The sequence below is a fragment of the Hypomesus nipponensis genome, chromosome 9 (genome assembly GCF_054491055.1).
Source record: "Hypomesus nipponensis isolate SF chromosome 9, ASM5449105v1, whole genome shotgun sequence".
NCBI lineage: Eukaryota > Metazoa > Chordata > Actinopteri > Osmeriformes > Osmeridae > Hypomesus > Hypomesus nipponensis.
The window spans coordinates 27,307,174-27,325,988 of NC_140369.1; the positions used below are offsets into that span (position 1 = coordinate 27,307,174).

Genomic DNA, 18,815 nt, shown 5'->3' on the forward strand with positions numbered 1-18,815 from the left:
CAAACCCACTTACTGACGTGAAAGCAACGAGACGGCGTTAGCACCCTACAAAAGTGGCAGCGGTGGGATTCGAACCCACGCCTCCGGAGAGACTGGAGCCTTAATACAGCGCCTTGGACCGCTCGGCCACGCTACCTTGTTGTCAGCTCTTGGCCACCCGAGATCTTCCCGAAGCTGATCGATTGTCCAGGAGCTCATACGACTTTTCTAATGCCCGCAAGCGGTTGAATGTCACAAGATAAAACACATCTTTCTCAAGTTTCTGCATTGGCCGGGAATCGAAACCGGGTCAACTGCTTGGAAGGCAGCTATGCTTGCCACTATACCACCAATGCCCACAACTGCCTCCATGATCGCACGGCATTTGGAGCCACGGTTCAACTTTTCACACCACCGACTGACGTCCAACGAGTAAGAGATTGCCCTAAACCTGGTATATACTTCTGCCGAGTTTGGAACACTTGGCCTAATCTGGATGTGTTCGACCGTCACAAGAGACGAAATGCCTCTTCACGGTTTGTATTGTCTGGGAATGGAGCCACTATACCTACGATGCCCCAAAAAAGCATCAAGGACCGCACAACATTTCGAGCCACAGTTCACCTTTTCAAACCCACTTACTGACGTGAAAGCAACGAGACGGCGTTAGCACTCTACAAAATTGGCAGCGGTGGGATTCGAACCCACGCCTCCGGAGAGACTGGAGCCTTAATCCAGCGCCTTGGACCGCTCGGCCACGCTACCTTGTTGTCAGCTCTTGGCCATCCGAGATTTTCCCGAAGCTGATCGATTGTCCAGGAGCTCATACGACTTTTCTAATGCCCGCAAGCGGTTGAATGTCACAAGATAAAACACATCTTTCTCAAGTTTCTGCATTGGCCGGGAATCGAACCCGGGTCAACTGCTTGGAAGGCAGCTATGCTTGTCACTATACCACCAATGCCCAAAACAGCCTCCATGATCGCACGGCATTTGGAGCCACGGTTCAACTTTTCACACCACCGACTGACGTCCAACGAGTAAGAGATTGCCCTAAGCCTGGTATATACTTCTGCCGAGTTTGGAACACTTGGCCTAATCTGGATGTGTTCGACCGTCACAAGAGACAAAATGCCTCTTCACGGTTTGTATTGTCTGGGAATGGAGCCACTATACCTACGATGCCCCCAAAAAGCATCAAGGACCGCACAACATTTCGAGCCACAGTTCACCTTTTCAAACCCACTTACTGACGTGAAAGCAACGAGACGGCGTTAGCACCCTACAAAAGTGGCAGCGGTGGGATTCGAACCCACGCCTCCGGAGAGACTGGAGCCTTAATCCAGCGCCTTGGACCGCTCGGCCACGCTACCTTGTTGTCAGCTCTTGGCCATCCGAGATTTTCCCGAAGCTGATCGATTGTCCAGGAGCTCATACGACTTTTCTAATGCCCGCAAGCGGTTGAATGTCACAAGATAAAACACATCTTTCTCAAGTTTCTGCATTGGCCGGGAATCGAACCCGGGTCAACTGCTTGGAAGGCAGCTATGCTTGTCACTATACCACCAATGCCCAAAACAGCCTCCATGATCGCACGGCATTTGGAGCCACGGTTCAACTTTTCACACCACCGACTGACGTCCAACGAGTAAGAGATTGCCCTAAGCCTGGTATATACTTCTGCCGAGTTTGGAACACTTGGCCTAATCTGGATGTGTTCGACCGTCACAAGAGACGAAATGCCTCTTCACGGTTTGTATTGTCTGGGAATGGAGCCACTATACCTACGATGCCCCAAAAAAGCATCAAGGACCGCACAACATTTCGAGCCACAGTTCACCTTTTCAAACCCACTTACTGACGTGAAAGCAACGAGACGGCGTTAGCACTCTACAAAATTGGCAGCGGTGGGATTCGAACCCACGCCTCCGGAGAGACTGGAGCCTTAATCCAGCGCCTTGGACCGCTCGGCCACGCTACCTTGTTGTCAGCTCTTGGCCATCCGAGATTTTCCCGAAGCTGATCGATTGTCCAGGAGCTCATACGACTTTTCTAATGCCCGCAAGCGGTTGAATGTCACAAGATAAAACACATCTTTCTCAAGTTTCTGCATTGGCCGGGAATCGAACCCGGGTCAACTGCTTGGAAGGCAGCTATGCTTGTCACTATACCACCAATGCCCAAAACAGCCTCCATGATCGCACGGCATTTGGAGCCACGGTTCAACTTTTCACACCACCGACTGACGTCCAACGAGTAAGAGATTGCCCTAAGCCTGGTATATACTTCTGCCGAGTTTGGAACACTTGGCCTAATCTGGATGTGTTCGACCGTCACAAGAGACAAAATGCCTCTTCACGGTTTGTATTGTCTGGGAATGGAGCCACTATACCTACGATGCCCCAAAAAAGCATCAAGGACCGCACAACATTTCGAGCCACAGTTCACCTTTTCAAACCCACTTACTGACGTGAAAGCAACGAGACGGCGTTAGCACCCTACAAAAGTGGCAGCGGTGGGATTCGAACCCACGCCTCCGGAGAGACTGGAGCCTTAATCCAGCGCCTTGGACCGCTCGGCCACGCTACCTTGTTGTCAGCTCTTGGCCACCCGAGATCTTCCCGAAGCTGATCGATTGTCCAGGAGCTCATACAACTTTTCTAATGCCCGCAAGCGGTTGAATGTCACAAGATAAAACACATCTTTCTCAAGTTTCTGCATTGGCCGGGAATCGAAACCGGGTCAACTGCTTGGAAGGCAGCTATGCTTGCCACTATACCACCAATGCCCACAACTGCCTCCATGATCGCACGGCATTTGGAGCCACGGTTCAACTTTTCACACCACCGACTGACGTCCAACGAGTAAGAGATTGCCCTAAGCCTGGTATATACTTCTGCCGAGTTTGGAACACTTGGCCTAATCTGGATGTGTTCGACCGTCACAAGAGACAAAATGCCTCTTCACGGTTTGTATTGTCTGGGAATGGAGCCACTATACCTACGATGCCCCCAAAAAGCATCAAGGTCCGCACAACATTTCGAGCCACAGTTCACCTTTTCAAACCCACTTACTGACGTGAAAGCAACGAGACGGCGTTAGCACCCTACAAAAGTGGCAGCGGTGGGATTCGAACCCACGCCTCCGGAGAGACTGGAGCCTTAATCCAGCGCCTTGGACCGCTCGGCCACGCTACCTTGTTGTCAGCTCTTGGCCACCCGAGATCTTCCCGAAGCTGATCGATTGTCCAGGAGCTCATACAACTTTTCTAATGCCCGCAAGCGGTTGAATGTCACAAGATAAAACACATCTTTCTCAAGTTTCTGCATTGGCCGGGAATCGAAACCGGGTCAACTGCTTGGAAGGCAGCTATGCTTGCCACTATACCACCAATGCCCACAACTGCCTCCATGATCGCACGGCATTTGGAGCCACGGTTCAACTTTTCACACCACCGACTGACGTCCAACGAGTAAGAGATTGCCCTAAGCCTGGTATATTCTTCTGCCGAGTTTGGAACACTTGGCCTAATCTGGATGTGTTCGACCGTCACAAGAGACGAAATGCCTCTTCACGGTTTGTATTGTCTGGGAATGGAGCCACTATACCTACGATGCCCCAAAAAAGCATCAAGGACCGCACAACATTTCGAGCCACAGTTCACCTTTTCAAACCCACTTACTGACGTGAAAGCAACGAGACGGCGTTAGCACCCTACAAAAGTGGCAGCGGTGGGATTCGAACCCACGCCTCCGGAGAGACTGGAGCCTTAATCCAGCACCTTGGACCACTCGGCCACGCTACCTTGTTGTCAGCTCTTGGCCACCCGAGATCTTCCCGAAGCTGATCGATTGTCCAGGAGCTCATACGACTTTTCTAATGCCCGCAAGCGGTTGAATGTCACAAGATAAAACACATCTTTCTCAAGTTTCTGCATTGGCCGGGAATCGAAACCGGGTCAACTGCTTGGAAGGCAGCTATGCTTGCCACTATACCACCAATGCCCACAACAGCCTCCATGATCGCACGGCATTTGGAGCCACGGTTCAACTTTTCACACCACCGACTGACGTCCAACGAGTAAGAGATTGCCCTAAGCCTGGTATATACTTCTGCCGAGTTTGGAACACTTGGCCTAATCTGGATGTGTTCGACCGTCACAAGAGACGAAATGCCTCTTCACGGTTTGTATTGTCTGGGAATGGAGCCACTATACCTACGATGCCCCAAAAAAGCATCAAGGACCGCACAACATTTCGAGCCACAGTTCACCTTTTCAAACCCACTTACTGACGTGAAAGCAACGAGACGGCGTTAGCACTCTACAAAATTGGCAGCGGTGGGATTCGAACCCACGCCTCCGGAGAGACTGGAGCCTTAATCCAGCGCCTTGGACCGCTCGGCCACGCTACCTTGTTGTCAGCTCTTGGCCATGCGAGATTTTCCCGAAGCTGATCGATTGTCCAGGAGCTCATACGACTTTTCTAATGCCCGCAAGTGGTTGAATGTCACAAGATAAAACACATCTTTCTCAAGTTTCTGCATTGGCCGGGAATCGAAACCAGGTCAACTGCTTGGAAGGCAGCTATGCTTGTCACTATACCACCAATGCCCAAAACAGCCTCCATGATCGCACGGCATTTGGAGCCACGGTTCAACTTTTCACACCACCGACTGACGTCCAACGAGTAAGAGATTGCCCTAAGCCTGGTATATACTTCTGCCGAGTTTGGAACACTTGGCCTAATCTGGATGTGTTCGACCGTCACAAGAGACAAAATGCCTCTTCACGGTTTGTATTGTCTGGGAATGGAGCCACTATACCTACGATGCCCCCAAAAAGCATCAAGGACCGCACAACATTTCGAGCCACAGTTCACCTTTTCAAACCCACTTACTGACGTGAAAGCAACGAGACGGCGTTAGCACCCTACAAAAGTGGCAGCGGTGGGATTCGAACCCACGCCTCCGGAGAGACTGGAGCCTTAATACAGCGCCTTGGACCGCTCGGCCACGCTACCTTGTTGTCAGCTCTTGGCCACCCGAGATCTTCCCGAAGCTGATCGATTGTCCAGGAGCTCATACGACTTTTCTAATGCCCGCAAGCGGTTGAATGTCACAAGATAAAACACATCTTTCTCAAGTTTCTGCATTGGCCGGGAATCGAAACCGGGTCAACTGCTTGGAAGGCAGCTATGCTTGCCACTATACCACCAATGCCCACAACTGCCTCCATGATCGCACGGCATTTGGAGCCACGGTTCAACTTTTCACACCACCGACTGACGTCCAACGAGTAAGAGATTGCCCTAAGCCTGGTATATACTTCTGCCGAGTTTGGAACACTTGGCCTAATCTGGATGTGTTCGACCGTCACAAGAGACGAAATGCCTCTTCACGGTTTGTATTGTCTGGGAATGGAGCCACTATACCTACGATGCCCCAAAAAAGCATCAAGGACCGCACAACATTTCGAGCCACAGTTCACCTTTTCAAACCCACTTACTGACGTGAAAGCAACGAGACGGCGTTAGCACTCTACAAAATTGGCAGCGGTGGGATTCGAACCCACGCCTCCGGAGAGACTGGAGCCTTAATCCAGCGCCTTGGACCGCTCGGCCACGCTACCTTGTTGTCAGCTCTTGGCCATCCGAGATTTTCCCGAAGCTGATCGATTGTCCAGGAGCTCATACGACTTTTCTAATGCCCGCAAGCGGTTGAATGTCACAAGATAAAACACATCTTTCTCAAGTTTCTGCATTGGCCGGGAATCGAACCCGGGTCAACTGCTTGGAAGGCAGCTATGCTTGTCACTATACCACCAATGCCCAAAACAGCCTCCATGATCGCACGGCATTTGGAGCCACGGTTCAACTTTTCACACCACCGACTGACGTCCAACGAGTAAGAGATTGCCCTAAGCCTGGTATATACTTCTGCCGAGTTTGGAACACTTGGCCTAATCTGGATGTGTTCGACCGTCACAAGAGACAAAATGCCTCTTCACGGTTTGTATTGTCTGGGAATGGAGCCACTATACCTACGATGCCCCAAAAAAGCATCAAGGACCGCACAACATTTCGAGCCACAGTTCACCTTTTCAAACCCACTTACTGACGTGAAAGCAACGAGACGGCGTTAGCACCCTACAAAAGTGGCAGCGGTGGGATTCGAACCCACGCCTCCGGAGAGACTGGAGCCTTAATCCAGCGCCTTGGACCGCTCGGCCACGCTACCTTGTTGTCAGCTCTTGGCCATCCGAGATTTTCCCGAAGCTGATCGATTGTCCAGGAGCTCATACGACTTTTCTAATGCCCGCAAGCGGTTGAATGTCACAAGATAAAACACATCTTTCTCAAGTTTCTGCATTGGCCGGGAATCGAACCCGGGTCAACTGCTTGGAAGGCAGCTATGCTTGTCACTATACCACCAATGCCCAAAACAGCCTCCATGATCGCACGGCATTTGGAGCCACGGTTCAACTTTTCACACCACCGACTGACGTCCAACGAGTAAGAGATTGCCCTAAGCCTGGTATATACTTCTGCCGAGTTTGGAACACTTGGCCTAATCTGGATGTGTTCGACCGTCACAAGAGACAAAATGCCTCTTCACGGTTTGTATTGTCTGGGAATGGAGCCACTATACCTACGATGCCCCCAAAAAGCATCAAGGACCGCACAACATTTCGAGCCACAGTTCACCTTTTCAAACACACTTACTGACGTGAAAGCAACGAGACGGCGTTAGCACCCTACAAAAGTGGCAGCGGTGGGATTCGAACCCACGCCTCCGGAGAGACTGGAGCCTTAATCCAGCGCCTTGGACCGCTCGGCCACGCTACCTTGTTGTCAGCTCTCGGCCACCCGAGATCTTCCCGAAGCTGATCGATTGTCCAGGAGCTCATACGACTTTTCTAATGCCCGCAAGCGGTTGAATGTCACAAGATAAAACACATCTTTCTCAAGTTTCTGCATTGGCCGGGAATCGAAACCGGGTCAACTGCTTGGAAGGCAGCTATGCTTGCCACTATACCACCAATGCCCACAACTGCCTCCATGATCGCACGGCATTTGGAGCCACGGTTCAACTTTTCACACCACCGACTGACGTCCAACGAGTAAGAGATTGCCCTAAGCCTGGTATATACTTCTGCCGAGTTTGGAACACTTGGCCTAATCTGGATGTGTTCGACCGTCACAAGAGACAAAATGCCTCTTCACGGTTTGTATTGTCTGGGAAAGGAGCCACTATACCTACGATGCCCCAAAAAAGCATCAAGGACCGCACAACATTTCGAGCCACAGTTCACCTTTTCAAACCCACTTACTGACGTGAAAGCAACGAGACGGCGTTAGCACCCTACAAAAGTGGCAGCGGTGGGATTCGAACCCACGCCTCCGGAGAGACTGGAGCCTTAATCCAGCGCCTTGGACCGCTCGGCCACGCTACCTTGTTGTCAGCTCTCGGCCACCCGAGATCTTCCCGAAGCTGATCGATTGTCCAGGAGCTCATACGAATTTTCTAATGCCCGCAAGCGGTTGAATGTCACAAGATAAAACACATCTTTCTCAAGTTTCTGCATTGGCCGGGAATCGAAACCTGGTCAACTGCTTGGAAGGCAGCTATGCTTGCCACTATACCACCAATGCCCACAACTGCCTCCATGATCGCACGGCATTTGGAGCCACGGTTCAACTTTTCACACCACCGACTGACGTCCAACGAGTAAGAGATTGCCCTAAGCCTGGTATATACTTCTGCCGAGATTGGAACACTTGGCCTAATCTGGATGTGTTCGACCGTCACAAGAGACGAAATGCCTCTTCACGGTTTGTATTGTCTGGGAAAGGAGCCACTATACCTACGATGCCCCAAAAAAGCATCAAGGACCGCACAACATTTCGAGCCACAGTTCACCTTTTCAAACCCACTTACTGACGTGAAAGCAACGAGACGGCGTTAGCACTCTACTAAATTGGCAGCGGTGGGATTCGAACCCACGTCTCCGGAGAGACTGGAGCCTTAATCCAGCGCCTTGGACCGCTCGGCCACGCTACCTTGTTGTCAGCTCTTGGCCACCCGAGATTTTCCCGAAGCTGATCGATTGTCCAGGAGCTCATACGACTTTTCTAATGCCCGCAAGCGGTTGAATGTCACAAGATAAAACACATCTTTCTCAAGTTTCTGCATTGGCCGGGAATCGAAACCGGGTCAACTGCTTGGAAGGCAGCTATGCTTGCCACTATACCACCAATGCCCACAACTGCCTCCATGATCGCACGGCATTTGGAGCCACGGTTCAACTTTTCACACCACCGACTGACGTCCAACGAGTAAGAGATTGCCCTAAGCCTGGTATATACTTCTGCCGAGTTTGGAACACTTGGCCTAATCTGGATGTGTTCGACCGTCACAAGAGACAAAATGCCTCTTCACGGTTTGTATTGTCTGGGAATGGAGCCACTATACCTACGATGCCCCCAAAAAGCATCAAGGACCGCACAACATTTCGAGCCACAGTTCACCTTTTCAAACCCACTTACTGACGTGAAAGCAACGAGACGGCGTTAGCACTCTACTAAATTGGCAGCGGTGGGATTCGAACCCACGTCTCCGGAGAGACTGGAGCCTTAATCCAGCGCCTTGGACCGCTCGGCCACGCTACCTTGTTGTCAGCTCTTGGCCACCCGAGATTTTCCCGAAGCTGATCGATTGTCCAGGAGCTCATACGACTTTTCTAATGCCCGCAAGCGGTTGAATGTCACAAGATAAAACACATCTTTCTCAAGTTTCTGCATTGGCCGGGAATCGAAACCGGGTCAACTGCTTGGAAGGCAGCTATGCTTGCCACTATACCACCAATGCCCACAACTGCCTCCATGATCGCACGGCATTTGGAGCCACGGTTCAACTTTTCACACCACCGACTGACGTCCAACGAGTAAGAGATTGCCCTAAGCCTGGTATATACTTCTGCCGAGTTTGGAACACTTGGCCTAATCTGGATGTGTTCGACCGTCACAAGAGACGAAATGCCTCTTCACGGTTTGTATTGTCTGGGAATGGAGCCACTATACCTACGATGCCCCCAAAAAGCATCAAGGACCGCACAACATTTCGAGCCACAGTTCACCTTTTCAAACCCACTTACTGACGTGAAAGCAACGAGACGGCGTTAGCACCCTACAAAAGTGGCAGCGGTGGGATTCGAACCCACGCCTCCGGAGAGACTGGAGCCTTAATCCAGCACCTTGGACCGCTCGGCCACGCTACCTTGTTGTCAGCTCTTGGCCATCCAAGATTTTCCCGAAGCTGATCGATTGTCCAGGAGCTCATACGACTTTTCTAATGCCCGCAAGCGGTTGAATGTCACAAGATAAAACACATCTTTCTCAAGTTTCTGCATTGGCTGGGAATCGAACCCGGGTCAACTGCTTGGAAGGCAGCTATGCTTGTCACTATACCACCAATGCCCAAAACAGCCTCCATGATCGCACGGCATTTGGAGCCACGGTTCAACTTTTCACACCACCGACTGACGTCCAACGAGTAAGAGATTGCCCTAAGCCTGGTATATACTTCTGCCGAGTTTGGAACACTTGGCCTAATCTGGATGTGTTCGACCGTCACAAGAGACAAAATGCCTCTTCACGGTTTGTATTGTCTGGGAATGGAGCCACTATACCTACGATGCCCCCAAAAAGCATCAAGGACCGCACAACATTTCGAGCCACAGTTCACCTTTTCAAACCCACTTACTGACGTGAAAGCAACGAGACGGCGTTAGCACCCTACAAAAGTGGCAGCGGTGGGATTCGAACCCACGCCTCCGGAGAGACTGGAGCCTTAATCCAGCGCCTTGGACCGCTCGGCCACGCTACCTTGTTGTCAGCTCTTGGCCACCCGAGATTTTCCCGAAGCTGATCGATTGTCCAGGAGCTCATACGACTTTTCTAATGCCCGCAAGCGGTTGAATGTCACAAGATAAAACACATCTTTCTCAAGTTTCTGCATTGGCCGGGAATCGAACCCGGGTCAACTGCTTGGAAGGCAGCTATGCTTGTCACAGGGTCTCCACCGAGCTGTTCCAGGCCCAGGCGATGACGGGAGTAGTGCGGTGGAACTTCCAGAGGCTGTTGGACCTGAAGCAGCCTGATGTACTGCTGCCTGGTGTGTTTGACCCTGTTTTGATGGTGGAAATCAACAGGGCCTCACAAATCGTGACAGGGCAGGCCAAATACCCAGCACTCCACGTGACGAGCAGGGACACAGGGGAGAGGTTTGTTCTCCAGTACCAAGAGCCAGACTGTCGCCCAGTTCCACTGGACTGGGAGAAACACAAGGCAGTAAGGACAGTCTCGACAGATGTGGCTGAGGGGTCAGACCACCAAGTCTCTGAGCTGTCATCTGTAGAAGCTGTGGTCTTCCATGTCACTGCTGCCCCTGTTTCCACTATAGAGGACATAAAGGAAGACATTTCTCAGGTAATCCAGATATTTCTCTCTCTCTCTCTCTCTCTCTCTCTCTCTCTCACACACAGACACTTACTTAAAAATTTCTGCTGTCTATGATTATTGTAACTTAATGCCATTCTACATCTTCCTTCAGACTGCTGACGTACAAGACCTGGCTTCAGCACAGGTCCTGCCTTCACAGCAGCAGTCCCCACAGGCTGTCCTTTTCCACCCGCCGTCTTCTACCACTACCAAAGAAGAGAGCTCTACAGATACCCTGATGGACACAGGTACAGTCATTTAAATGTTACACACAAGTCAATGTTTAATTAAAGTTTAACATAATACTTACCTTTTTGCAATACCTTTTGCAGTTCTGCCAAACACACCACCACTGCCCCGTACAGCATCTCCATGTGCTGCCCGCACTGGACCCATCAAAACAGGAGGCCGCATCTTCGTCCTGGATCACAACCGATGGACAGATCCAATGAGAGCTGCTATTGATGGGCTCCTAGCCAAGCACCACGGGGAAAAAGACCTTCTGAAGAGGGTGGATGCTGGCTATGCTGCCATGGTGCAGAGTGCCTGCACAGATCCCAACAGCCTGCTGCACCCAACAACAAGGCAGCATATCTCTCGATATGTGAAACATCTTGCCAAGCTAATTAACACCAGCTCCTCACTAAACACCAGCCCAGAGAAGCTCCTGGAGACCCAGCAGCTGTGGCAGCGTCTGACTGTCAAAAGTCAAACAGTCAGCGTGCCAGTCACTCCTCTGCCTCCTGCTCCTGTAAACCCACCCACTCCTCTGCCTCCTGTAAACCCACCTACAGTGGGTTCCACTGAGGATGCCCCACGAACCAAGGCTACAGTAGAGGTCAAGGTCAAGGAGATCCTTGAAAAGCAGCAGGCAGCAATGCAGCAACAACAACAGCAGCAGCCTAAAAAAACAAGGACCTGCCTCGCATGTGGACAGCCAAAATCCCGCTACCTCAATGATGGCTCCTCTGTCCATTTCTTTTATCAGACTGGAGAGGTGAAGTATTTCTACTGTTCGAAGAAGGTCTTCATGTCCTATTCAGCTGAAGGCCTCACCAACCCCAGGATGGCCTTTGAGGATTTTGCTGCCACTGCCTTCTTTCAGCAGGAGTTGGAGGCCTCAAAGCAGAGAGGGGCAGAGAGAAAGAGGGTAACAGAGGAGAGAGGAAAGAGAAAGTCTTTGGAGCAGCACCCTACCGGCCGTCTGTGCAGGTTCTGCCATCAGCCAGTGAAGCAAGGCCCCAACAGTCCTCACATTCATGGCAACTTTCCTGGTGTAGCTGGAAAGTACATTTACTGTCCCTCCAGAGTTTTGTCCCTCTACCAGTCACAGGGCATGGTAAAGGAGATGACCTGGAGGGAGTTTCAGCAGTCTGCCTTTTATGAGGCTGAAAAGCAGAGGTGGATGGTTGAGAAGGGCAAATGATAAACTCGCTCTCTCACACTTATTTGTAGGTGGCATTTTGTGTGTGTGAATTTCTTAGTGTGTGTTACATTGTAAATATGATGTTAATTGACTTGCTGTATCTTTTTCATTGCTCAACATAACATTACTGTACATATTTATTTGATCACTGTATATATATATTTATATATATATCATTGTTTATATCCATATCTATGTACATTGCTGCACATAAACATTACTGTACATATTTTTGTTAATATTGTTCATAGCTATATTGTGGTGTGGTGTTTAAGAATTATTTACTGTGGTTACAGTCAAAATTGCAAAGCCAATGAAAAGCACTGCAGGTTCTCAAATAAAAAAGATATGATAATCATCCAAGTGGTCTGTGTAAAATGCATTATACATACATTCTGTGTTCTCCAACATCTATTTGTAAACATAAAATATACTTTTTTTATGTAAGAGGATTCAAGGAAAGTCATTCTCCTAGCAGGAATACACCAAATTAATAAATCAAAACAATATTTGAATCTTTACAATGGTACTTTATAATCTTGAAATTAATCATGGGAATTAATATATTTAATACTGAAATATGACACTTTGCCTTGGGTGGGATTCGATCCTGTTCTCTCAAATGCACGTAGAAAAGGTCACAAAAATCCTCTACGGCTACACACGGCTGGCCCCCGCGTGTTAGGCGAACATGATAACCACTACACTACGGAAACTGATTCTTAGCAAAAAACAGAAAATCCGTGCACACCCACGCACACACAAAACGAGGACACGCCTTTATGATGTCAAATGAGCATTTTGGCTCATGAACTAGTTGATATGCTTAAAGGCGAATCCGCACAAGTGGCACAAGGGTAGCTGACTTACCATTTCAAAGAACGACACGTCGACTCCAATGAATCATGGGACTTCTTGGGACATTGGGACTACATGGGACTAACATGGGTCACAAAAGACTTTGGAGAGGATCGCAAATGGATGAAAACTGAGGAAAGATGCACAAGTTTCCGCCCGGTCTCGAACCGGGGACCTTTCGCGTGTTAGGCGAACGTGATAACCACTACACTACGGAAACTGACGACTCTAGAACGACAGAAACCCAGTGCACACACAAACACACAGTAACAAGGAAACAGAACGAGGACACACATTTACAACTTAACATGGGCATTTCGGCTCATGAACTAGTTGATACTCTGCTTCAGCAAGCTAGCCACAAAGGAGATTGTCTAAAGCGACTTCGGGCCTCCCTGCCCTGCATGTTTTAGACCTGATCGGACCCTTACCAAGCTCTACAGAAGCCAGAAAACGACCGAACACGTGGCACCAGGGAAGCTAACTTAGCGCTTCAAGGAAGGACAAACCGACTCCAGTGAACTCATAACTGTCGAGAACGCATCGATTATTTACGAGACGATCGCGAGCTGATAAAAGGACACATGTTTCCGCCCGGTCTCGAACCGGGGACCTTTCGCGTGTGAGGCGAACGTGATAACCACTACACTACGGAAACTTGTTCTTAGCAAACAACAGAAAATCCGTCCACACCCACGCACACACAAAACGAGGACCCGCCTTTATGATGTCAAATGAGCATTTTGGCTCATGAACTAGTTGATATGCTTAAAGGCGAATCCGCACAAGTGGCACAAGGGTAGCTGACTTACCATTTCAAAGAACGACACGTCGACTCCAATGAATCATGGGACTTCTTGGGACATTGGGACTACATGGGACTAACATGGGTCACAAAAGACTTTGGAGAGGATCGCAAATGGATGAAAACTGAGGAAAGATGCACAAGTTTCCGCCCGGTCTCGAACCGGGGACCTTTCGCGTGTTAGGCGAACGTGATAACCACTACACTACGGAAACTTGTTCTTAGCAAAAAACAGAAAATCCGTGCACACCCACGCACACACAAAACGAGGACACGCCTTTATGATGTCAAATGAGCATTTTGGCTCATGAACTAGTTGATATGCTTAAAGGCGAATCCGCACAAGTGGCACAAGGGTAGCTGACTTACCATTTCAAAGAACGACACGTCGACTCCAATGAATCATGGGACTTCTTGGGACATTGGGACTACATGGGACTAACATGGGTCACAAAAGACTTTGGAGAGGATCGCAAATGGATGAAAACTGAGGAAAGATGCACAAGTTTCCGCCCGGTCTCGAACCGGGGACCTTTCGCGTGTTAGGCGAACGTGATAACCACTACACTACGGAAACTGACGACTCTAGAACGACAGAAACCCAGTGCACACACAAACACACAGTAACAAGGAAACAGAACGAGGACACACATTTACAACTTAACATGGGCATTTCGGCTCATGAACTAGTTGATACTCTGCTTCAGCAAGCTAGCCACAAAGGAGATTGTCTAAAGCGACTTCGGGCCTCCCTGCCCTGCATGTTTTAGACCTGATCGGACCCTTACCAAGCTCTACAGAAGCCAGAAAACGACCGAACACGTGGCACCAGGGAAGCTAACTTAGCGCTTCAAGGAAGGACAAACCGACTCCAGTGAACTCATAACTGTCGAGAACGCATCGATTATTTACGCGACGATCGCAAGCTGATAAAAGGACACATGTTTCCGCCCGGTCTCGAACCGGGGACCTTTCACGTGTGAAGCGAACGTGATAACCACTACACTACGGAAACTTGTTCTTAGCAAACAACAGAAAATCCGTCCACACCCACGCACACACAAAACGAGGACACGCCTTTATGATGTCAAATGAGCATTTTGGCTCATGAACTAGTTGATATGCTTAAAGGCGAATCCGCACAAGTGGCACAAGGGTAGCTGACTTACCATTTCAAAGAACGACACGTCGACTCCAATGAATCATGGGACTTCTTGGGACATTGGGACTACATGGGACTAACATGGGTCACAAAAGACTTTGGAGAGGATCGCAAATGGATGAAAACTGAGGAAAGATGCACAAGTTTCCGCCCGGTCTCGAACCGGGGACCTTTCGCGTGTTAGGCGAACGTGATAACCACTACACTACGGAAACTTGTTCTTAGCAAAAAACAGAAAATCCGTGCACACCCACGCACACACAAAACGAGGACACGCCTTTATGATGTCAAATGAGCATTTTGGCTCATGAACTAGTTGATATGCTTAAAGGCGAATCCGCACAAGTGGCACAAGGGTAGCTGACTTACCATTTCAAAGAACGACACGTCGACTCCAATGAATCATGGGACTTCTTGGGACATTGGGACTACATGGGACTAACATGGGTCACAAAAGACTTTGGAGAGGATCGCAAATGGATGAAAACTGAGGAAAGATGCACAAGTTTCCGCCCGGTCTCGAACCGGGGACCTTTCGCGTGTTAGGCGAACGTGATAACCACTACACTACGGAAACTGACGACTCTAGAACGACAGAAACCCAGTGCACACACAAACACACAGTAACAAGGAAACAGAACGAGGACACACATTTACAACTTAACATGGGCATTTCGGCTCATGAACTAGTTGATACTCTGCTTCAGCAAGCTAGCCACAAAGGAGATTGTCTAAAGCGACTTCGGGCCTCCCTGCCCTGCATGTTTTAGACCTGATCGGACCCTTACCAAGCTCTACAGAAGCCAGAAAACGACCGAACACGTGGCACCAGGGAAGCTAACTTAGCGCTTCAAGGAAGGACAAACCGACTCCAGTGAACTCATAACTGTCGAGAACGCATCGATTATTTACGCGACGATCGCGAGCTGATAAAAGGACACATGTTTCCGCCCGGTCTCGAACCGGGGACCTTTCACGTGTTAGGCGAACGTGATAACCACTACACTACGGAAACTTGTTCTTAGCAAACAACAGAAAATCCGTCCACACCCACTCACACACAAAACGAGGACACGCCTTTATGATGTCAAATGAGCATTTTGGCTCATGAACTAGTTGATATGCTTAAAGGCGAATCCGCACAAGTGGCACAAGGGTAGCTGACTTACCATTTCAAAGAACGACACGTCGACTCCAATGAATCATGGGACTTCTTGGGACATTGGGACTACATGGGACTAACATGGGTCACAAAAGACTTTGGAGAGGATCGCAAATGGATGAAAACTGAGGAAAGATGCACAAGTTTCCGCCCGGTCTCGAACCGGGGACCTTTCGCGTGTTAGGCGAACGTGATAACCACTACACTACGGAAACTTGTTCTTAGCAAAAAACAGAAAATCCGTGCACACCCACGCACACACAAAACGAGGACACGCCTTTATGATGTCAAATGAGCATTTTGGCTCATGAACTAGTTGATATGCTTAAAGGCGAATCCGCACAAGTGGCACAAGGGTAGCTGACTTACCATTTCAAAGAACGACACGTCGACTCCAATGAATCATGGGACTTCTTGGGACATTGGGACTACATGGGACTAACATGGGTCACAAAAGACTTTGGAGAGGATCGCAAATGGATGAAAACTGAGGAAAGATGCACAAGTTTCCGCCCGGTCTCGAACCGGGGACCTTTCGCGTGTTAGGCGAACGTGATAACCACTACACTACGGAAACTTGTTCTTAGCAAAAAACAGAAAATCCGTGCACACCCACGCACACACAAAACGAGGACACGCCTTTATGATGTCAAATGAGCATTTTGGCTCATGAACTAGTTGATATGCTTAAAGGCGAATCCGCACAAGTGGCACAAGGGTAGCTGACTTACCATTTCAAAGAACGACACGTCGACTCCAATGAATCATGGGACTTCTTGGGACATTGGGACTACATGGGACTAACATGGGTCACAAAAGACTTTGGAGAGGATCGCAAATGGATGAAAACTGAGGAAAGATGCACAAGTTTCCGCCCGGTCTCGAACCGGGGACCTTTCGCGTGTTAGGCGAACGTGATAACCACTACACTACGGAAACTGACGACTCTAGAACGACAGAAACCCAGTGCACACACAAACACACAGTAACAAGGAAACAGAACGAGGACACACATTTACAACTTAACATGGGCATTTCGGCTCATGAACTAGTTGATACTCTGCTTCAGCAAGCTAGCCACAAAGGAGATTGTCTAAAGCGACTTCGGGCCTCCCTGCCCTGCATGTTTTAGACCTGATCGGACCCTTACCAAGCTCTACAGAAGCCAGAAAACGACCGAACACGTGGCACCAGGGAAGCTAACTTAGCGCTTCAAGGAAGGACAAACCGACTCCAGTGAACTCATAACTGTCGAGAACGCATCGATTATTTACGCGACGATCGCGAGCTGATAAAAGGACACATGTTTCCGCCCGGTCTCGAACCGGGGACCTTTCACGTGTGAAGCGAACGTGATAACCACTACACTACGGAAACTTGTTCTTAGCAAACAACAGAAAATCCGTCCACACCCACGCACACACAAAACGAGGACACGCCTTTATGATGTCAAATGAGCATTTTGGCTCATGAACTAGTTGATATGCTTAAAGGCGAATCCGCACAAGTGGCACAAGGGTAGCTGACTTACCATTTCAAAGAACGACACGTCGACTCCAATGAATCATGGGACTTCTTGGGACATTGGGACTACATGGGACTAACATGGGTCACAAAAGACTTTGGAGAGGATCGCAAATGGATGAAAACTGAGGAAAGATGCACAAGTTTCCGCCCGGTCTCGAACCGGGGACCTTTCGCGTGTTAGGCGAACGTGATAACCACTACACTACGGAAACTGACGACTCTAGAACGACAGAAACACACAGTAACAAGGAAACAGAACGAGGACACACATTTACAACTTAACATGGGCATTTCGGCTCATGAACTAGTTGATACTCTGCTTCAGCAAGCTAGCCACAAAGGAGATTGTCTAAAGCGACTTCGGGCCTCCCTGCCCTGCATGTTTTAGACCTGATCGGACCCTTACCAAGCTCTACAGAAGCCAGAAAACGACCGAACACGTGGCACCAGGGAAGCTAACTTAGCGCTTCAAGGAAGGACAAACCGACTCCAGTGAACTCATAACTGTCGAGAACGCATCGATTATTTACGAGACGATCGCGAGCTGATAAAAGGACACATGTTTCCGCCCGGTCTCGAACCGGGGACCTTTCGCGTGTGAGGCGAACGTGATAACCACTACACTACGGAAACTTGTTCTTAGCAAAAAACAGAAAATCCGTCCACACCCACGCACACACAAAACGAGGACACGCCTTTATGATGTCAAATGAGCATTTTGGCTCATGAACTAGTTGATATGCTTAAAGGCGAATCCGCACAAGTGGCACAAGGGTAGCTGACTTACCATTTCAAAGAACGACACGTCGACTCCAATGAATCATGGGACTTCTTGGGACATTGGGACTACATGGGACTAACATGGGTCACAAAAGACTTTGGAGAGGATCGCAAATGGATGAAAACTGAGGAAAGATGCACAAGTTTCCGCCCGGTCTCGAACCGGGGACCTTTCGCGTGTTAGGCGAACGTGATAACCACTACACTACGGAAACTTCTTCTTAGCAAAAAACAGAAAATCCGTGCACACCCACGCACACACAAAACGAGGACACGCCTTTATGATGTCAAATGAGCATTTTGGCTCATGAACTAGTTGATATGCTTAAAGGCGAATCCGCACAAGTGGCACAAGGGTAGCTGACTTACCATTTCAAAGAACGACACGTCGACTCCAATGAATCATGGGACTTCTTGGGACATTGGGACTACATGGGACTAACATGGGTCACAAAAGACTTTGGAGAGGATCGCAAATGGATGAAAACTGAGGAAAGATGCACAAGTTTCCGCCCGGTCTCGAACCGGGGACCTTTCGCGTGTTAGGCGAACGTGATAACCACTACACTACGGAAACTGACGACTCTAGAACGACAGAAACCCAGTGCACACACAAA

At 49.3% G+C, this 18,815-nt stretch overlaps 1 protein-coding gene and 38 non-coding genes across 39 annotated transcripts; 1 reads left to right on the forward strand and 38 right to left on the reverse strand.

Annotated features, from left to right (window-relative positions):
• Positions 1 to 54: 54 nt before the first annotated feature.
• Positions 55 to 136, reverse strand: trnal-aag (transfer RNA leucine (anticodon AAG)). The gene has a single exon. It is a non-coding gene; the product is annotated as a tRNA-Leu (tRNA).
• A 526-nt stretch (positions 137 to 662) lies between these two features.
• trnal-aag (transfer RNA leucine (anticodon AAG)) lies at positions 663 to 744 on the reverse strand. Its single transcript has one exon. It is a non-coding gene; the product is annotated as a tRNA-Leu (tRNA).
• A 127-nt stretch (positions 745 to 871) lies between these two features.
• Positions 872 to 943, reverse strand: trnag-ucc (transfer RNA glycine (anticodon UCC)). Its single transcript has one exon. It is a non-coding gene; the product is annotated as a tRNA-Gly (tRNA).
• Positions 944 to 1,270: 327 nt separating this feature from the next.
• On the reverse strand, positions 1,271 to 1,352 carry trnal-aag (transfer RNA leucine (anticodon AAG)). The gene has a single exon. It is a non-coding gene; the product is annotated as a tRNA-Leu (tRNA).
• A 127-nt stretch (positions 1,353 to 1,479) lies between these two features.
• trnag-ucc (transfer RNA glycine (anticodon UCC)) lies at positions 1,480 to 1,551 on the reverse strand. The gene has a single exon. It is a non-coding gene; the product is annotated as a tRNA-Gly (tRNA).
• A 327-nt stretch (positions 1,552 to 1,878) lies between these two features.
• On the reverse strand, positions 1,879 to 1,960 carry trnal-aag (transfer RNA leucine (anticodon AAG)). Its single transcript has one exon. It is a non-coding gene; the product is annotated as a tRNA-Leu (tRNA).
• A 127-nt stretch (positions 1,961 to 2,087) lies between these two features.
• Positions 2,088 to 2,159, reverse strand: trnag-ucc (transfer RNA glycine (anticodon UCC)). Its single transcript has one exon. It is a non-coding gene; the product is annotated as a tRNA-Gly (tRNA).
• A 327-nt stretch (positions 2,160 to 2,486) lies between these two features.
• On the reverse strand, positions 2,487 to 2,568 carry trnal-aag (transfer RNA leucine (anticodon AAG)). Its single transcript has one exon. It is a non-coding gene; the product is annotated as a tRNA-Leu (tRNA).
• A 526-nt stretch (positions 2,569 to 3,094) lies between these two features.
• Positions 3,095 to 3,176, reverse strand: trnal-aag (transfer RNA leucine (anticodon AAG)). Its single transcript has one exon. It is a non-coding gene; the product is annotated as a tRNA-Leu (tRNA).
• Positions 3,177 to 3,702: 526 nt separating this feature from the next.
• On the reverse strand, positions 3,703 to 3,784 carry trnal-aag (transfer RNA leucine (anticodon AAG)). Its single transcript has one exon. It is a non-coding gene; the product is annotated as a tRNA-Leu (tRNA).
• Positions 3,785 to 4,310: 526 nt separating this feature from the next.
• On the reverse strand, positions 4,311 to 4,392 carry trnal-aag (transfer RNA leucine (anticodon AAG)). Its single transcript has one exon. It is a non-coding gene; the product is annotated as a tRNA-Leu (tRNA).
• Positions 4,393 to 4,918: 526 nt separating this feature from the next.
• trnal-aag (transfer RNA leucine (anticodon AAG)) lies at positions 4,919 to 5,000 on the reverse strand. Its single transcript has one exon. It is a non-coding gene; the product is annotated as a tRNA-Leu (tRNA).
• Positions 5,001 to 5,526: 526 nt separating this feature from the next.
• On the reverse strand, positions 5,527 to 5,608 carry trnal-aag (transfer RNA leucine (anticodon AAG)). Its single transcript has one exon. It is a non-coding gene; the product is annotated as a tRNA-Leu (tRNA).
• Positions 5,609 to 5,735: 127 nt separating this feature from the next.
• On the reverse strand, positions 5,736 to 5,807 carry trnag-ucc (transfer RNA glycine (anticodon UCC)). Its single transcript has one exon. It is a non-coding gene; the product is annotated as a tRNA-Gly (tRNA).
• Positions 5,808 to 6,134: 327 nt separating this feature from the next.
• Positions 6,135 to 6,216, reverse strand: trnal-aag (transfer RNA leucine (anticodon AAG)). Its single transcript has one exon. It is a non-coding gene; the product is annotated as a tRNA-Leu (tRNA).
• A 127-nt stretch (positions 6,217 to 6,343) lies between these two features.
• Positions 6,344 to 6,415, reverse strand: trnag-ucc (transfer RNA glycine (anticodon UCC)). The gene has a single exon. It is a non-coding gene; the product is annotated as a tRNA-Gly (tRNA).
• Positions 6,416 to 6,742: 327 nt separating this feature from the next.
• trnal-aag (transfer RNA leucine (anticodon AAG)) lies at positions 6,743 to 6,824 on the reverse strand. Its single transcript has one exon. It is a non-coding gene; the product is annotated as a tRNA-Leu (tRNA).
• A 526-nt stretch (positions 6,825 to 7,350) lies between these two features.
• trnal-aag (transfer RNA leucine (anticodon AAG)) lies at positions 7,351 to 7,432 on the reverse strand. Its single transcript has one exon. It is a non-coding gene; the product is annotated as a tRNA-Leu (tRNA).
• Positions 7,433 to 7,958: 526 nt separating this feature from the next.
• On the reverse strand, positions 7,959 to 8,040 carry trnal-aag (transfer RNA leucine (anticodon AAG)). Its single transcript has one exon. It is a non-coding gene; the product is annotated as a tRNA-Leu (tRNA).
• Positions 8,041 to 8,566: 526 nt separating this feature from the next.
• trnal-aag (transfer RNA leucine (anticodon AAG)) lies at positions 8,567 to 8,648 on the reverse strand. Its single transcript has one exon. It is a non-coding gene; the product is annotated as a tRNA-Leu (tRNA).
• Positions 8,649 to 9,174: 526 nt separating this feature from the next.
• Positions 9,175 to 9,256, reverse strand: trnal-aag (transfer RNA leucine (anticodon AAG)). Its single transcript has one exon. It is a non-coding gene; the product is annotated as a tRNA-Leu (tRNA).
• A 526-nt stretch (positions 9,257 to 9,782) lies between these two features.
• On the reverse strand, positions 9,783 to 9,864 carry trnal-aag (transfer RNA leucine (anticodon AAG)). Its single transcript has one exon. It is a non-coding gene; the product is annotated as a tRNA-Leu (tRNA).
• A 956-nt stretch (positions 9,865 to 10,820) lies between these two features.
• Positions 10,821 to 11,904, forward strand: LOC146274417 (uncharacterized). Its single transcript, XM_084705422.1, has one exon. It carries the CDS (start codon positions 10,927 to 10,929, stop codon positions 11,902 to 11,904), a length of 978 nt encoding a protein of 325 aa, XP_084561548.1. The 5' UTR covers positions 10,821 to 10,926.
• A 1,005-nt stretch (positions 11,905 to 12,909) lies between these two features.
• Positions 12,910 to 12,982, reverse strand: trnav-aac (transfer RNA valine (anticodon AAC)). The gene has a single exon. It is a non-coding gene; the product is annotated as a tRNA-Val (tRNA).
• A 365-nt stretch (positions 12,983 to 13,347) lies between these two features.
• Positions 13,348 to 13,420, reverse strand: trnav-cac (transfer RNA valine (anticodon CAC)). The gene has a single exon. It is a non-coding gene; the product is annotated as a tRNA-Val (tRNA).
• Positions 13,421 to 13,709: 289 nt separating this feature from the next.
• On the reverse strand, positions 13,710 to 13,782 carry trnav-aac (transfer RNA valine (anticodon AAC)). Its single transcript has one exon. It is a non-coding gene; the product is annotated as a tRNA-Val (tRNA).
• Positions 13,783 to 14,071: 289 nt separating this feature from the next.
• Positions 14,072 to 14,144, reverse strand: trnav-aac (transfer RNA valine (anticodon AAC)). Its single transcript has one exon. It is a non-coding gene; the product is annotated as a tRNA-Val (tRNA).
• Positions 14,145 to 14,509: 365 nt separating this feature from the next.
• trnav-cac (transfer RNA valine (anticodon CAC)) lies at positions 14,510 to 14,582 on the reverse strand. Its single transcript has one exon. It is a non-coding gene; the product is annotated as a tRNA-Val (tRNA).
• A 289-nt stretch (positions 14,583 to 14,871) lies between these two features.
• trnav-aac (transfer RNA valine (anticodon AAC)) lies at positions 14,872 to 14,944 on the reverse strand. Its single transcript has one exon. It is a non-coding gene; the product is annotated as a tRNA-Val (tRNA).
• A 289-nt stretch (positions 14,945 to 15,233) lies between these two features.
• trnav-aac (transfer RNA valine (anticodon AAC)) lies at positions 15,234 to 15,306 on the reverse strand. The gene has a single exon. It is a non-coding gene; the product is annotated as a tRNA-Val (tRNA).
• Positions 15,307 to 15,671: 365 nt separating this feature from the next.
• On the reverse strand, positions 15,672 to 15,744 carry trnav-aac (transfer RNA valine (anticodon AAC)). The gene has a single exon. It is a non-coding gene; the product is annotated as a tRNA-Val (tRNA).
• Positions 15,745 to 16,033: 289 nt separating this feature from the next.
• trnav-aac (transfer RNA valine (anticodon AAC)) lies at positions 16,034 to 16,106 on the reverse strand. The gene has a single exon. It is a non-coding gene; the product is annotated as a tRNA-Val (tRNA).
• Positions 16,107 to 16,395: 289 nt separating this feature from the next.
• Positions 16,396 to 16,468, reverse strand: trnav-aac (transfer RNA valine (anticodon AAC)). The gene has a single exon. It is a non-coding gene; the product is annotated as a tRNA-Val (tRNA).
• A 289-nt stretch (positions 16,469 to 16,757) lies between these two features.
• On the reverse strand, positions 16,758 to 16,830 carry trnav-aac (transfer RNA valine (anticodon AAC)). The gene has a single exon. It is a non-coding gene; the product is annotated as a tRNA-Val (tRNA).
• A 365-nt stretch (positions 16,831 to 17,195) lies between these two features.
• Positions 17,196 to 17,268, reverse strand: trnav-cac (transfer RNA valine (anticodon CAC)). The gene has a single exon. It is a non-coding gene; the product is annotated as a tRNA-Val (tRNA).
• Positions 17,269 to 17,557: 289 nt separating this feature from the next.
• trnav-aac (transfer RNA valine (anticodon AAC)) lies at positions 17,558 to 17,630 on the reverse strand. Its single transcript has one exon. It is a non-coding gene; the product is annotated as a tRNA-Val (tRNA).
• A 348-nt stretch (positions 17,631 to 17,978) lies between these two features.
• Positions 17,979 to 18,051, reverse strand: trnav-cac (transfer RNA valine (anticodon CAC)). The gene has a single exon. It is a non-coding gene; the product is annotated as a tRNA-Val (tRNA).
• A 289-nt stretch (positions 18,052 to 18,340) lies between these two features.
• Positions 18,341 to 18,413, reverse strand: trnav-aac (transfer RNA valine (anticodon AAC)). The gene has a single exon. It is a non-coding gene; the product is annotated as a tRNA-Val (tRNA).
• A 289-nt stretch (positions 18,414 to 18,702) lies between these two features.
• Positions 18,703 to 18,775, reverse strand: trnav-aac (transfer RNA valine (anticodon AAC)). Its single transcript has one exon. It is a non-coding gene; the product is annotated as a tRNA-Val (tRNA).
• Between the last annotated feature and the right edge of the window lie 40 nt (positions 18,776 to 18,815).